Below are 17,545 nucleotides of genomic sequence, written 5' to 3'. Positions count from 1 at the left end.
CTGGACTGGACAAAACATTAAATAACCCTTTTGCCAGAATTTCGCCAATTTTAGGCTGATAAGACTAAATATGAATAATAACATATTTAATAACTAAATATGAATAATAACTTAACTTGGTAAAGAACATTTTAGAATTAAAGGAGGTAATTTCAAATAGTTCTGAAATACATGCTGGGAAGTGAGAAACATCAAAAGAGAAACACCAAAAGCGATTGATTACTACAACAACAAAATATCAATGAATAAATCTGTGTAAATTCATACTTAAATACGGAGTCTGCACAACTACATAAGCATGTTTGTAGGAGCACACTGGGGTAAACCCACCTCATTTATTTTGATTGCGGATTCGCAGACACCTCCTCTTTAGCGGCGGCTCCAGCTCAGCAGTCCCGTCTGCTGACAAAGGGGCACTGATGGAGCAGGACAGGATGGCCGTCTTGTCAGCGCCGGGCTTTGGCACAGGCTGGATGACCACACAGCCTCCGGTGGACAGCAGCGGCAGGGCATATGCATGCTCACCCTCCTCCATGTTGGAGTCAGGATCTGGCTTACCCTCCACTGTGTCCGCTATGTCGTCTTGCACCGAGCCCCGCTTCCCCGGCTCCCAATCTCCAACTGAGCAATTGTTCTCTTTCAGTGCCTCGTGCTCCAGCTCACCGTTGGCTGGCTGCTCCTCGGCCTCTCCTTCTCCTGCAACACTGTCTCCTCTTCGGTCAGAGTAAGACTCAAAGGCAGGAGCGAGAAGCGAATGCCGCCCCGTACCATTGACTATGACATTACACGGGGCAGCAGGCCTAGCTTGGAGGTGGGGCAGGGTTTGGGGCTGGGTCCGTGCTGTGCTGGGCAAGGGTGATGGGGTACGGTTAGAGATACAGGGAGTTAGCTGGCTAACTGAAGGATCAACATGGAAAGAAGGGCTGCTGTTGCTGGAGGGAGGGCCTGATGATTCCAGTGTGTTTGGGTGTGTTGCCCCTTCCAGCTCTGTGGTACAGAGGAGGCCCTGAGAGAGGGCCCTTTCCACCCCATCACGACTGCTCTTCCCTTCCCAACTCAGCCCAGCAGCTGGTGGAGATCTCGATTCCGCCTCTGCCTCTACTTTGACCTGGACTCCAGGTAGCATCCTCTGAATTACCTGCTGTTGGCATGGCCTCTGGCCCACAGTTAGATCAATAACCCCCTCCGTCGGTGCAGGGCCGCTGGTTAGACATGTGTTACCCGAATTGTCCTCTGCCTTGACAGTCAAGTCCACCAGCGCCATCCTGCTTCTCTCTGAGCGTACAGGAGAGAGACGCTCTGCAACAGCGGGCTCTACTTTCTGCTCCCCTCTGTCATCTCCAGAGGACCCTGGAGAGTGGGGCCAAGAAGCTGAAGCCTCGGAGGACTCTGGAGCACTGTGGAAGTTGCCCCAGCTGTCCGGCTGGTACCTGGAAGTTTTGGGGTTGAAGGGGATTGGGATTGGGATTGGAATTGGGATTGGGACTGGGAGTGGTACAATGACAGGGTAAGGGACCAAGAGAGTTGGTGGAGGTACCAATGGCGACAAGGACGGCATGCCAAAGTTCATCATTGGGGGCAGAGGAATGCGTCCATTGGGCATCATGTTGACTGGGGGGAAAGGGGGCATGCCTGGCATTGAGAGACCAGGGTGGGGGGGCATCATGCCATGGTTGGGATTGGACATGGGGTGGACATGGGGAGACAGCAGGGGCCTGTGCATGGGGCTTGATGCTGAGCCCATGGACCTAGGGGGAGGTGGTAGACCAATACCAGGGATCATAGGGTTTGACAGGGGGCTATGGGGACCCCCTGGGTGGACAGAGGGCCGAAGGAATGGTGGACGCATCTGCTGCATCATTTGATGCTCCATGAACAGCGGCAGGGGCATGGGTCCCCGGGGCGTCATCACCATGGGAGGGCTACCGGGAGGAACCCCGACAGGTGGGTGCAAAGTGTGAACAGGCGGGGGGTGAAGTGTGGGGCTCTCGTGGGGTCTGGGTGTGGGGATCCTGGCTGAGGAGGATAAAGACGGGGAGCAGTGGGTAGCAGTGTCTGAGGGTGAGGCGGCAGAGGATGTGGAAGGGGCCAATGCAGAGGTGGTGGAAGGCCCCCCTGGTGAGTGAGCCTGATGCCGCAGGTCCGTTAATGGAGTCCCCCAGGATTCAGGAGTGAGCAGCTGCACCCCTCCACCGCACTCCATCTTACCCTCCCCACCCATCCCGTGACCTGGGTTACACAATACTCCGGGCAATGCAGCCTGGGTCTCCTTGTAGAAAATGTCCATCTTATATTGGTTCAGGCATTTGGCACTGCAGAACTGCAGCCTCCGCTCACCAGCACCAAAGTCCAGGTACTCCTTAGTGTGGCGAATATGTTTGCACCAGTCACACACCTGTGGCAAAAAACACACACAGTACACACACCGCATCAGCACCTGTCACACTGCATACAAAAGACTTCTAATTTGTTTGTGATGAAATGCAACATAATCTCCTCTGAAGTGACCTGGTAAGCAGAAGCTCAGCCTCCAAACCAACTGGACAAAAAAGATTATTTTTACTGAAGCTGTCTCTAAATACTTTTACAAATCTGTCAAGAGCAAACACGTAACTTTGCAGTTTGTTGAAATGTATTTGACTTATGTAATGTAGGTGTGTGTATGGTTGTGCATGTGCCTGAACCGATGTGTTGTTACTGAGAGGTAAATGTGCACATGATGACATTCTGCTCTGCTGCTAAGTGGTATTGAAGTGACTTTGTCTTTAACTTTCTGTCCTAACAAGGAATGCCCATTTACACCTGTCGGCAATAAAAAACACTCTCAGTCTCATTTAACCACAGATCCCTCGGAGCCTGACGCCCCAAGCACAACAAGACAAAAAAAGATGATTTCCCTCAAATGGCATTCCGCACTTGGTATTGAAGTGTGTGCCAACTGGAAGGCAGCCATTAAAGTTAAGTCACTTTAAATGCTAGGGGGATTGACTGATTGATCGATACTGAATTACACAGAAAAGAGGCACCCAAGTAGCTTGATGCAGACCTTTCTTATTTTGTCATTTAAGCCCTGAAGTTCACCAAAAAAGCCCAAGTGTGGCTAAAAGCTGACGAGGTATCTATTATGTTGTTGTTTGTTGTTGTCTTAGTCCTGTGGATAAATGGCTGAACATACATGATGGGACTATATTAGTGACCACTGCAGTGACGATTATTACTGAAAATGTTTCACTGATTTAAAACCTTAATGATATGTGTGATGTTTTGTATAAGAGCCTCCTTCAGAATAAAATGACAGTGCGCATGTGTTATGTTCTCGACACAACATGACAAGTGTTTCCATTTACGCATGTCGTAATGTAAAGTAACACAAATGCATATTGTCTTAAAGAGGATACTCTGCAAATGGACTGTATTGTGTTGAAAACAGCATTGTTTTCAAACATAGAACTGCAATTTCAGACCAAACGTTAAACATTGTTACAAATCTGTTATATTCAGAAGCCTCACAATACCACAATGCAATGCAGCCATCTTTTATACAAAATACTCGTGCCTTTCCACATACATGTAAATAGACGTTTTGTCACAATGAAGGTCTATCTTTTTAAACTAATCCAAATCGATTATTGTTCATCCTACGTTACTGTAACTTTTAGAGTGACAAGATCACTTTCAGATACACCTTTTAGAGTCATATTAGGGTTTGTAAAATGTGGTCAACGCCAATCAATACATTTTGCCAGTTCAGTTTTCAAACCACGTTTCTCGTCACATATTGCGCTTAAAGGCAGGACCACTTCTGTATGCAGCGAGTAAAACACGAAGGGGCTCAATTGAAAAGTTGTCTTTCTTGCTCACTGCAGTGGCAAAGATCCCGAAACACCCCGCTGCACTGTTTCATCACTGTTCTACACCTTTGCAGCACAAAAAAAATGCATATTTTCCTTTGGGAAGAAAATGAATGTGACCCTGGTAGAGCAGATAGCAGTGGGCGAGCCCCGAACACGACGTTACTCGTCAGGCCACACACAGCTCACTCTGTCAGCTCCGGGAGGAGTGGCAGGTCCTCGCTGGAGATAATTAAGGCATTAATCAGTTGTCAGACCCCTCAACGACATCCATCCATCACACAGACCCTTAAGCCCCCCTGCTGAATGTTAATAAGTTGAGGGATGCAACCGGAAGGCGGACAAACTCCTTTTTTGCAACGCTGCATAGCAACCTTGGTTTATTTGGCAGGATCCCGTCTGGCAGCAGCTGAAAGACAGTGGACTTACATGGGCCGCTCGGGCGCATCGGCCAGGATTTCAAAAGAATACATAGCATGCTGTCCTGCAGCTGCTACACGTGTAAAACATCAGGTTCTTTGCATCCAATGTGTGTTTTTCGTCTGATTCTCTGAATAAAGCAGAAGCAAAAGGACAAAAGCTTCAAAAGATGTACTGAAGTTCTGCATTTGTCATAATTCATCGTGCAGTGCCGCTGAGGAGGGGCGACGTGCACAAACGCAATTTAGGAGGAATTTCTTGCACCAACACTTGAATGGAAGTCGGGACGAGCAGCTGGAGAACACGAGGAACCGCAGCAGCAGAAACAGATCAGAGAATGGACTGCATAGCGGGCGCTGTGCTTAAACAGCTCGCTGGCGGCGCTCAGATGTCGGTGCCTCGAATTCGACACGTTTCAACTGCCCATTTAGTCCTGGCTAATTCAATGAGCCGTGACTGAGTAAAAGTCAAAAAGGTGCTCTCGCAAGTTGAGTTTGATAATGGTAGGCCCAGGATATTTTAAATAATGAATGTGCTAAAATTTTCTCCTCGACTCAGAAAGACAGATGGAGAGCACTTAACGACTTTCTGCACTTTGAGTGAAATTTCACTGCGCATTACGCTAATGGAGTTGTGCTTTCTCTCTCTCTCGCTCGCTGTCTCTTTCCCCACCACCACACAGATGTTTGCAGCTGAATATAATTATGCTCATTTATTTCCGTCGTGGCCAACGAACCGGCGGCGGCGGTGCAGTTTAACTGTTTGCATTACAACAATTAGCGCACTTCCATGTACGTATATAGTGCAACCACCTCGGCAGTCGGCGCTTTCTTCCGCCCTCTCACCCTCTGGCCCGGCTAGTGTCCAATCATCTTAGATGAGCACGTCAGGTATGGCCGTTGTCAGGGTTTAAGGGGATTGGATGAAGAGCGTTGAAAAGCGGAGTTGACGGAGCAGGTTGTGGACCAACGGGTTATCAGAGGAGGATGAGAGAGAGTTTCAGGTGGCGGAGAAGAGGAAGAGGTTGCAGATGTTGAAGAGATCGCAGAGGATGTGGAGGATTCCGATAATGAAGAGGAAGAAGGCTGAGCAGAGATTGTGAGTTTCACAAGAGGCTGTAGTGCCTGAAGTGGTTTTATATGTAGAACGAAGAGGTTTAAGCAGCAGGAGCTTAAGGTCGATATGTGATTCTTTTGACACTTCTCGGATTGCTGCTATAGTCGCAAAGTGCAAAACACAAGGATTAAACCCAGGAAAAAATGAACCAGGTGCTTGGAGCGAGACAGTCGCTTGGTTTTTACTTGGACTGTCTCACGCACATCAATGACGGCAAACAGAAACACCGTGCTTGTTGCATTGCGGATCCGGTCCAAAAACTAGAATATGGAGCGAGACACTGCAAACTTAAAGCACCTGGTCCGCCGGGAAAAGAAAACAGAACAAAGCTCCCACTTACGTTTACAAAAGAAAATTTAACTTTGGCAACGCTTAACAGACCATCTGCAACATGTGGACTGAAAATATAATTTCACAGTGGCCTCATTTATCGGAATATCTATCCCGATGGTTCTAATTATCTGGCTTACAAAAAAAGGGGAAACATATCTGGTTTGTGTGCTTTCCCAGTCTTTTAAATTGGCTTCACCGTGTAGGCTACCTGATGCCTTCGTTAAAAACCTGAATGGCGCGTGACAAGTTTAAACTGCAGATGAAAGCCAAAGAAGAGCAGAGCTACACTCCCCGTGAGGCTTCTCTTATCATAGCCAGCCATCGGCCATCGGTCATTATAGACGTGACACACAAAGGCCGCTCTTACTTGGCCAGGTGAACCTCTAATCACACACTCGCGTGCGCACAGCGAGCAGAATAACTCCGGCCAGCTGTAAGAATGATGAGACCGACCTGGTGGACCGTCTTTGAACGTCACCGCAGCAGACTGGACCGCTCAGAGACTAAAGATCTCTGTTGGCATGTGGCTGTCTGGTGCTATGTTTGCTTTTCCACACGTGGGACATCTTCACTTAAAGCAAAACTTTGACTTATATCTCACTTGTTTAATCCGTGCAAAGAACAAATAATAAAAGTGACACACTGTGGTTTTAATAGGGATTATGTGCTTTTGGCTTTTTTATGGATTAAACAAACGAGGTTATAGTAGGTGGATTTCGTTATGTTCAGACGGAGTTACGATTTACTGTAGTTTATGACATTTATTTGTCATGAGGGCTATGTCCAAAAAATATGAACCTCATATGTGCAAGATATGTATTGTACCAGATTTAGCTACTAGATCATTTCAGTCTCTGTGCTAATCTAAGATAACCAGCTGTTGGCTGCATCGTATTTAGCTTTAGCTTAATTTAGATGTGCAAGAGGTATTGATCTTCTCATCTAACTCTCAGCAGAAAGGGCAAAGAAAAACAATTCCCAAAATGAACTAACTATAGATTTAAAGGAGAATTTGGGTCAGTTACCACTTGGGTCTCTTTTTGTACTTTACTTCTGGCCATCATTTCTATCGGTTGTGATAACATTGTACCCACCAAGGTCATTTATGATATCAGGAAACACAGCAACAATGCTAGAAGGAAGTCCGATGGGGCAAGAGGTAAACGGTCAGACAATAAACTGTCAGTGTAACAAGATTATCTAAGCCACATTATCTAAAAGTTAAACTGAATGTCAACGAATATGCAATTTGGGGTATAATTTGACGGTTTGAAATAGTTTTTAATCCAGAAATAACATCTGGCTAATCCGTCGGTGTGTTTCAAACCTCAACGGTTGACTGCTTGTTTTTCTTGCACCATCTGACTTCTTGTTCGTGATGCTGCCACAATCCAAGATCCCAGCCATCAACTTGATGAGTACGATGTTATTATTAGACATATAGAATACCATAGAAATGAAAAACTATAAAAAATAAGTGCAAAATTGTAATACACTTCCAAAAGCATATGTTATGTGCCATGTATGTGGTACATATTCCATTGTCTTTTGTTGTGATGAATACCACCGACTGTTTTCTTTCACTAAATTATGAATTATCTATGTAAAACTTATAAAGTATAATACAATACTCAATAAATATTAAACATAAATAAGTAAATCCTTAGTTTCTTTGTCTGATAACTCCTAAAAAACCCAACACAAGTCACTGAATATGAATGGTACAATGAAAATGAGCAAAGCAAATAAAAACACAAATTGTGAAAAGCTCAAACTGAAACATGGGCAAACTTTATGTAAAACATAGTGTGCTGTGTCTTATTTCTTGGGCTGACCTGAGTCTGATGGTTGATGTCTGCTATTTACAGTAATGCCCAAAATATGAACTGGTCTATTGAAATGTCAGGAGGAAATGAGTTGAAAATTATACACTTTGAACAAAGAAACAACATCAAAACACATTTGTGCAGTAGCAATCAAGCTTAAACTCTATCTGGTGTTAGAGGGTTATGGTCCTTACAAGCACATCGCTGTTTGTCTTGAAGACAAGCCTGGGCGTGTCCTGAGTAAAGCTGTGCTGGGGTAATTTCCCACCGAGGCCACCGTCGTCTCTCGCCTGGGGGGGGAGAAATAATGGCTTCTTTTTACGAATGGACAAAATAAACAGGTGAACAGAGGCAACAAGGAAACTCAGAAATGGAAAACAACACTAAGAAAGATGAACAGAAATGGTGATTGTAAAATGGGTGAACAATAATTGGTTTGTGTTCAAACCAATCAACAGGATTGTCAAACAAAACTCTGTGTGTGTGTGTGTGTGTGTGCATGCATGGTTGAGGAGTCTGCAAGGCATTTAGTTTAGACATTCAAAGTGCTGCCTGCTAACATAGCAATGTGTGTTCATTCAAACACCCATTTATTTCGGACAAACATGGAAAATCAAACACATTTAAGAAGTTACACTAACTATGAATAATTTGAAATATATGGGATGTTCTGAAATTAGCTGATACGTTGAATGTCGACGTCGAAAACATTGTGTGTGATAGTCTCTCTCAAACACCTACTCAGCATCAGTATTCGTCTCTGTAATTATCTCAGTCCTCAGTTCAAAAGCCAACATTTTTTGAAAAAAAGATAGATGATCGATAGATGATTGCCAGAATTCACAACATGATTTTATCAAACGAAATAATCTGCTTCAATGCATATTTGTTGGTGTTTAGCAGGCGGCAACCTCCGGTTCTGCTGAGTGAAGCCAATGCTGAAGTGTCTAAAAACATCCGTTCTCTCTACTGACCAGCAGGGGGCGACTCCTCTGGTTGCAAAAATAAGTCTGATTCTATAGAAGTCAATGAGAAAAAGACTCTACTTCTCTCTTGACCTATTACCTCAGTAAACATTGTAAACATGATTGTATGGTCTTCTTCAATACAGCATGATGTTCATTTAGTAAATTATGGTGTATTTAGAGTCAAATAGACCATAAAGCAGGGTAGGATTTAGGGCGGGCTTACTGTGATTGACAGGTCGCTGTCGCTACCAGAGACGTGTTTGGCGTCACTACGTTACTCCTCCGCAATTCAAATATGGTAACTTCCGTGCAAAAAACAACAACATGGCGACGGCTGTAATACAAGATTGTCACTGCAAACTCGAGGCTTCATAACTGCAGTCCACAAACCAATGAGTGACGTCACAATGACTACGTCCACTTCTTATATACAGTCTATGGCGTTTAGCCTTTGGAAAACAACATTTTCACTGCGGTCAAAAAAACAGTTTACTCTCCTGCAGGCACCAAGATTAGCAGGGCCGGTTAGCAGCAATCTTTTTTGTGGAATCTTTTGCTTTTATTGGACCGACGTAGTGACAGACCGGAAACTGGGAGAGAGAGCGGGGTACAACATGCAACAAAGGTCCCACGGTTGTTTCCATGCTGCGTAGCGGGATGAGCCTCCTGAATTTGCACCCAAATGCTGTCAAGACTTTCAACTACACACTGTTACGAATTACGGTGGATTTTCAACGGTATCTTACAGTATTTCATAATAACTGTAACATACAGTTAAATGTTCATCCCTCGCATGTAAATGAACAGTTAATGCCGTAAATTAACAGTTAATGCTGTCAACAGCAGACTACCGTAATTTAACAGCATGATACCGTATTGTTTGTGAAGAGGTGGATACACGCTTCTCTATACAAGTTCAATGAATCACAATCCATCTACATCGTACTGTCTATTGTAGGTTAATGTGTCTGTAATGACGATAGAATATTTATATTATTCAAACTGCTTATTGCAAGTCATTTTTGAGTGACAAGACGTGACCTGAACGTGACTTTGGACACAACAGCATCAGTTCATCCTTCTGAGCCATGTGGAGATCAACCGAGGAGCTGAGGTAACTTACGCTTATCATCCGAAATTCAAAGTCTCCAGTATTGTTTTGTCTTCATGATTATTGAACTGTTGACATCTCAGATAATGTTTCACTTGGTCTGTTTCATTACATTAGGTTGCTTATATTAGTGGAGCTAACGTTAGCTAGCTCGAGCTCAAGTTAGCTAGCTAACAGCATAGCAAGTTAAGTTAACATAAATAAAGTCAATCACCAATTACAGTGTTAAGATGTAACGTTAGTAACCTAACTTGTGTTTACTTGTGCTCTTATTGAACCGTTGGAATGCAAACAGGACGATTATCAAAAGGGAGAGCGGACCAGAAATCACCGACGTGTTCAAGACGATGAACAGTTGAGGTAACGCTAACAGTAACGTTATGTGTGTGTTATCCCAGGAGCAACATTAAACCAGATCAAACTCATTTTATTGTTGAACGTTAGTCCATTGTGGTCCATTGTCTTAGCTTCATTTCTTCACCTTAACGTAATCAGCTCATCACATAGTCTGTTCATTTAAACTGTATGGTATTGTTGTATTAGCTTTTTGTAAAGACTTGCACTGATATGTTAACATATGTGAGGCACATGCAAACCCACAGTTGCACACCCAAAGCTTCTTTTAAGTGTGTTTATCCTGGATGTCATAGAACTTTCCAGAAGTTCAGAACATTGTGTTTCCAAAGTTTTTATTTTGTTTGTTTACAGTCACTCATCATCAGAGATTGAGGATGCCAGCCAGACGGTGCAGTCAAGTCCTCTTTCAAGATGTTCTCTCTCTTTATTGTTTTCATTCATGTGTGAGTTCATGCTGTTCAAAATAACTATAAATGTGTATAAGACTTGTTAACAAGCTAGACTGTGAAGCAGTTATATTACACTGTTCTTGATACTATTTTAATTCTGTGTTACACTGTTGATGCTAATGAGTTCAGTTATGCTGTTCATTAGCGATTTTATTGGTTTATTAGTTTGCTTCTAAACATGCAGTACATTGTGACTTTTGTGATGTAATACAAATGTCCCTTTATTATTTGAGAACATATAACACATAAACTGCAACAATTATGTATTGAATGTCTATTGTTATTCTTTTATTTGTTGGGAATTAAATGCAAAAGTAGAGGGTTGTATTAGCCTTTGTAAATAAACGGTAACATTCTGGCATATACCGTAAAATCACGGTAAAACCCAGTTATCCTACGATCACGTACTGTAATCCAGTATACGGTAAGATACCGTAAAAGTAAATTACGGTAGTGCACCATAAAAAACTATAAATTACTGGTGTCCCTGCTGCCAGTAATTTACCATTAATTTACGGCAATTGCCAACGCAGCCTCCATAATTCCAGACAAGGAAAGAGGCAGAAAAAAAGGCACAGAGAAAACAATAAAACATAATAAAAAACAAAATATGACCCTGAATCAGCTTGATGTTGATTTGCACAGGACTAACATTATCACATGACCTCTGTGTTTGTCAAATATGGTAGGTCATTTGTGGTCAAATCTTTACTTGACGAATTACGGACATGGCAGATTCACACAGGATTGAGATCATGACGAGCACAATTATTTTTAATCACTTTTCTTCATGGAGTTAATGGAGCGTTCGATTAAATTGACAACCCGATACTTTTTGTCCAACATTATAACAAGAGGTTACAAACCCGTTTTACTCACTTATCAAATGGTTAAAGTCAGAGGCAAGTTGCTGTGTATTAAGCTGGAATAACATCACGCTGTTGGTTTAAGCTGTCTCGTTTAATTATCAGATAATAACTGACTCACTTCAATGTGCAGAAGCTTGGAGATGAATCGTAACATTGCTTTAAAACACGAAATGCCATGGTTGACTGCTAGCATAGGCGGTTTTGGTGTGAACAGGGTGAATCCTTTAGTGACCAATAAAACCAATAAAAACAGTTACTGTTGTGGGTTTAATTCCCAATGCTGTAATACTACAATTCAACTTATTTAAACATTTATACCATCTTCAAAGGAGCAACCCTGTCCAACACTCTGTGAGTCATTATGAGCAGTGTGAACTCTAAGGCACTCAAAGTTGTTATGCCAGGTTTTTGGGAAGTTATCAGAGAAGCTTTGTCTGGCACATTTCCAAAATGGTTTTTATTGTGTTTCATTAAATGAGATGCACTTTTAAATCAAATAGTGGGATAACTGAGGCACCGTTATCAGAAATGGAGATTTTAACCCCGTGCCGTTTGCAGCCCCTAAAGTGAAATTTCACAGCGAGGCCGATGCCATTGGCAGGCGAGCCACTGGCCCGAGCGTCCCTCTTTCATATCATGTTTCCTTTAAATTGCCCGCTGCAACCTTTGATTTGTCACAGATAATTTGGCCCCCAGGCTCTGCCCATCTCTCGGTGACACCAAAGGGCAATTCTGTTGTATATTCTAAATTTGTCTCTTCTCCAAAGACTGATTGAGTTTTGCCTCTGCTTCCATCTGCTTCCCTCACCTCCAGGTACGGGTTTCCCATTCCAAGCATGACATAAATGAAATACTGCGGTCCTGTGCGCCGTCTTTTTCAGGCTACTGGAGAGGATACAGTGTAGGGATCTGAGAAAAAACATTGTAACGGGAGATCTTTTAACTTTGTCAAAAAACAAACACGATTATGAGGTCATGGCTATTTAGAAGATGCACTAAATGAACAGTGGGTGTAGTAGGCTTCTCCATTTCAGTTCTTTACCAAAGAATTTAGAAGATGCACTAAATGAACAGTGGGTGTAGTAGGCTTCTCCATTTCAGTTCTTTACCCCCCGTCACACACAAATACTCGAACACACGCGGATCTGGGCAGGCATTTGAGGGCACACACACACAAAGATGCAACCATTGTGCTATTATTCCGTCTCCAGTTTGTGCTCTGACCCCCTGGCCCCACGCCAGCTCATTTGCATATTGCACTAATGAGGTGTTGGCACTGTGAACGAAGCGTGAGGCGCACGCAGGGAGCCACAGACAGATGAAGGAGATGGGATGAAGACAGATAGACAGACAGACAGACAGACAGACAGACAGATAGATAGATAGACAGACAGACAGTTGTTTTTTTCTTAATAGGTGTTTCTTTTTTTCCTCATTGCGCATCCATCACGCCAGCATACTGCAGCTGCCTCCCCAGCCAGAGTTCCCTATGCGAACGACGGTGCAGGACATCAGCTCCCCCTCTGGCGACTCCGACCGTCCTGAGGGGGGACGTCACACCAGCTGCCGCCGCGCTTGCCTCCATCTGGGCACGGATACATGTCCAGGTGTGTGTGTGTGTGTGTGTGTGCGCCCCGTCACCTGCCAAGAGCGCCGCTGTTTCCCAAAGAAAGACGCTCGCAGGCAGGCTTTCCAAAATCCACAGACAAACACAGCCGAGTGCAGCCGAGCTCATCCCAAATCCCTGAAACCAAGGTGCAGTCCTGGCACTGCAGCACGCGTGTGACGGGGCGAGAAAAAGAAAAGCCATCCCAACACCGGTTTGGTTCAGTTTGCAGCGCGCCGGGGAGATTGTTCAGGCACATTCTTAGGCCGTGATCTTTGCACTTTAATTTGCGTTGATCAAAATCAGGGTTTATTAGAGGGTTGTCTGGTACGGGTAGTGATACTTTAATGCCCTATTATAAGTACAAGTATAATTTCTCAAAGAACTGAAAAGTCAGATCAAGGTAAACACTGTTTAAAAAAATAATGTAGCTAGTTTTGGAGCTTTTTTGATCTTTCTTTGCAGCAACAAATAGGTCAATGTAGAAATAGTTCAGCACATTGCTGTGAGTATTATCTCTAGGCTAATTTCTATGTACTAAACGCCTTTATCAAAGGATGCAGCAAAAGCTATTCTTAATACATCTGGAATATTATCTTCTTGGCATATTGATTGCGAATTTTATATTATCCAAATTGTTCCAAATCCAAACTTCACAAGCTTGCAAAGAGTATTCCGTTGCTCAAGGTCATCATCACGACGCACCTGAAATGTGCCTGCAAATTCCCCCAACAATGAGGAACTTGCAGAAAGGAATTACCACAAGTTCATGTGCGTGGCTCCACTTTTTACAATCTCAACGTCTAGTTAGGGTTACTTTAAAAAAAAAATCTTTATTTAAGCTGAATGGCTGGCAGCTATGAGATAATCACCTTCCTCTCTGTGCCCCGAAGCTGTGTCAGGCAGGCCTCAAGGCTTCCAAACCTGAGCTGCAATATGCAGACACATTTCATCACACGCAAACAATACATTCATACATATACAAGACACAGTCACACACACACACACACACACACGCCCAGACTCCCCTCTTTCCCTCTTATTCATTTTGCGTGCGTGCCCTCCTCGCACGCAAAGTAAATTGTGTGAGGAGGATGTGTGTGCGCGTGTGTGCGTTTGAGGTGATGTGACATTTCTGGGCTGACATGAAGCGGCACTCTGCCCCCTCGCACCTGGGGGGAGCTCCCGGGGAAAGACACTGATGGAGGTCTGAGGGTCCCCGGGGAGGAATTTCATGGTGTGAACAAAAAGCCCTGCGCTGCGGCAGAAACGACCTGTAAAACACAAGCTGGAGTCTCCTCCACTACCTGCTTTAGTGCTCGTTTGAATATTGTGGAAACGAAAGACATGGTTCATATGTTTATTTGCATGAAGTATAAAGATATATAAAGATAGTTATACGCTTTAAATGAAGCGACAATGTGATCCTTCCGTATTTTGTGTTGTTTCTAATTTTGCATGACGAAATGTGATAAAAGAAACACTACAGATGACACATAATAAGCCACTGTTTAGAATTTTGAACGGGTCCTCCCTCTAGCTGCTTTTCAACAACAACATATTGGTCTACAGTCAAACAGTAAGCATTATTTTCCCGGGGGAATTCAACCCTCCCCCCCCCCAAAAAAAAACTCTTGAACACAAACCACACTGCAGAGAAAAGCAGATCCTTAGAGCTATTGCAACAGCAACGGGCAACATTTCATCACAAATCAATGTCACGGTAACAGACTCCTGCATGCAGCAATTTTGTAAAAATCCAACCCTAAATGATGCTCGATGGGAAAACATCCCCTCTAACCGACACCTTTTCGCCGCCATGCTTCACACTCGCAGAGGGTAATTCATCACCGCTAATTGCCTTAACTTAATCTTGACCCTGCGTCCAATGAGCGAGAGTGTTTATTGGTGTGCGCGTGTTTGGGTGTGAGATGGCGGGAGAAGCAGTGACAGTTGAAAGCTCCACCCTACGTTTAACTTTAACGCCTCTAATCCCGGATAACCGTCCAACGTCGTAGCTGCTGTCTGCTGTCGATTCCCTTCGGTTTGTATCTCGCCACCACTCAAACTGGCTTTCGCGGGTTTCCCACCGCGCAAAAACAAGCAGAATGCACGCGCGTCCCTGCGCTAACAAGAAGAGGAGCCACAGTTAAAAAAGTAAGTGAAAATGAGCAGGCAGGGAGGTGACAGACAGAATAATTGAGTGGTGCGAACGGCAAGGAAGCAGCGGCCTCCATACACACTAATCCAGAGGCTTAAGGCGTACAGTAAACAGGCGCATAAGTGATTAGCCGCAGTTAAACCATCAATCATCTTTCGCCACACACAAACGCACGCTGCATAATATATATATATAGAGAGAGAGAGAGAGCGCGTAATGTAGGGATGTGAGAAAGTAGCAACCATAGTCACCCTAGGAGGGCATTGGGTTTCATGGAAGAGGCAGCTGAAGATATTTCATGCAACATAATGCCAGAGCCGTTTGCCTGCCCCCTACAGCCCCCCCCCCCCCCCCCCCCCCCACGTCCCCTTATCCAACGCACACGCAGACATAAGATACTACTTCTTCAGCCATGACGATATTTTGCAGTTGGGGGGGGGGGGGGGGGGAGAAAAAGAAAGCCTGCAGGCCGTGTTGTTGTGGCCAACCTTGTGGGTGCATGAGAAAAGAAACACGTGGGTATCGCTTACACAAATGGCCCCGCACGCAACGTGCGAGACCCAGACAAAATATAGAATCCGAGTCGCCGTGGCAGAGCAGGCCCTTGCTGTGTTTGCGATGTCTGAACTGTGAGCATTTTCTGCCGACGGACGAAAGAAACATGGCTGACTGGCTCAGAACAGGAATGTTTTGTATGTGAATGATATTCATTTTATCAAGCGGTGTGTGATGTCCTCTAAATTGGTGCAAACACATTGATTGTTTGACTGTATTTGTACATTTCTGTTCTGCTGAGCAATAAAGGTGAATTAACTTGGCCATCTCAACAGAACTGAATAAAACCTACATTACTTTCGAAATTCCATACTAACATACTATTTAGTACGGTCAAAAACCCTGATATATGTTTTTTAATGAGTTCAGACTTTATGATTCTCACAAAACATAATTTGGTCACACAAGATTGGCACAGGTTACCCATGGTTACGAGTCTCCAACCGGCATGGAGGCTCTCAGGAAGTGACGTGGTAATCACAGCTCAGTGCGTCCGACAAGAGACACACTGCTGCTTCTTCACACAGAAGTAGGTTGAATGACAGCACACATATTGAGTAAGTAGTGCATAGCATGCAATTTCGGACGCAGCGCTAGTTTATTTCTGTGTTCTACTACAGAAAAATTATGGATATAATGTATATACATATATATATATATATTGTTAGCACATTAGCCAGAACACCCTAGAATCAAGTTAGCAAGTCTTAGATAATGTGATATAAGTAGCTAGTAAGTAGGTAGTTGTCTTCGAATTAACATTAAGATTGGTTTGTTTTTAAATTGAAGGGAGAATGCCTCCCTACAGTTTTTCTGCAGTGCTGAAGATACCGGTTAACTGACTCACCTAATTTGGGAAATCATGGAATCTTGCTGGGCCTTTGCCTTTTCTGTAGTTTAATGTGTCACAAAACAGGACAGACTAACCCTCCGCCACCAAAACAGATGAAGGTGTGACAAGAAACAGGAAATAGTTCTGACACTAAAATAATACGGTGAGAAGAAAGAGTGCTTATGTCAAAGTGGTAGCTAAATACTGCACATTTGCCCCGACTCAACAGTTTTATAACGGTACAGCTCAAAATTGCAGCCCAGTGCCGTTACTTCAAAGGGAAATTCATTATTTCATTTTTTTTCCTCATAATCATGACTTAGTATTTAAGAGATAATATGTCAAAATTAAGAGAAAAAAACATAATTATACTTGGGTGTTGGATTTCCTTTTTTTGCAGAAATGGGCTTCCATACAATAAGTCCTTAATTAGAGGGTACTAATCATACTGATCTGATTTGTTTACAGTTATAATTCTAACGTATCACATTCAATTATGATGTATCGACAGGAATTTTGGCAGGAATTATTTTTAACTGCATGTGAAACTTAATAAAATGAACAGAGTTTTTTTTTACACCGTGGCTAACATTCATGGAGCACATAATCAAATATAATTGCATCAAGGACAGTTATTGAAATGAACAAAGTGTGATTAAAGTGCCCGGACTGATTGCTCAGTTGAACAATACTACAATTAAAGAGTATCAATGTGTGTTATGAAGGTATTTTTCAGTTTTATAGTAAATGTTATGTTGGAACTTCAGCAAAAGCATTGGTTGACATGTTGTGTGTCCGCGCTCACGAGGAGAGAGATTTTCTCTACGGCTGATAAGATCCAGCCTGTCACTTTATACGTAAACTTTACATGAGTTTAACTGTAGACTCATGGATTAATTTTGCATTCCTTCATCAGCTTCACATTCAATGCCCCGTTAACAGCCTCCCGGGTTGATCTGTGATTGACATGAAGCTGCCTTGTCAACTTTGTTGCGCGTCAAATGGCATACACTCTTATCTACCTTTTTTCCTGACCCCCTCTGAAGCTCAGAGAACAAAATGAAAGCAGTTCAAACGCTGCATCTTAATCG

The 17,545-nt window shown here is 43.5% G+C and overlaps 1 protein-coding gene across 1 annotated transcript in view; it reads right to left on the bottom strand.

Moving 5' to 3' along the window:
• Nucleotides 1-331: 331 nt before the first annotated feature.
• sobpa (sine oculis binding protein homolog (Drosophila) a) overlaps nucleotides 332-17,545 on the bottom strand; it is a 34,093-nt gene continuing 16,879 nt past the window's right edge. The window contains exons 6-7 of the mRNA XM_076108142.1: nucleotides 7,741-7,836; nucleotides 332-2,395 (exon numbers count right to left, since the gene is read on the bottom strand). Of these exons, the coding sequence (XP_075964257.1) occupies nucleotides 332-2,395; nucleotides 7,741-7,836 (2,160 nt within the window). The remainder of the gene's footprint in view (nucleotides 2,396-7,740; nucleotides 7,837-17,545) is intronic.

Source organism: Anarhichas minor, unplaced genomic scaffold (genome assembly GCF_050575085.1).
Source record: "Anarhichas minor isolate MPS153535 unplaced genomic scaffold, ASM5057508v1 ptg000040l, whole genome shotgun sequence".
Lineage (NCBI taxonomy): Eukaryota > Metazoa > Chordata > Actinopteri > Perciformes > Anarhichadidae > Anarhichas > Anarhichas minor.
This window is presented reverse-complemented; position numbering and strand designations above follow the sequence as displayed.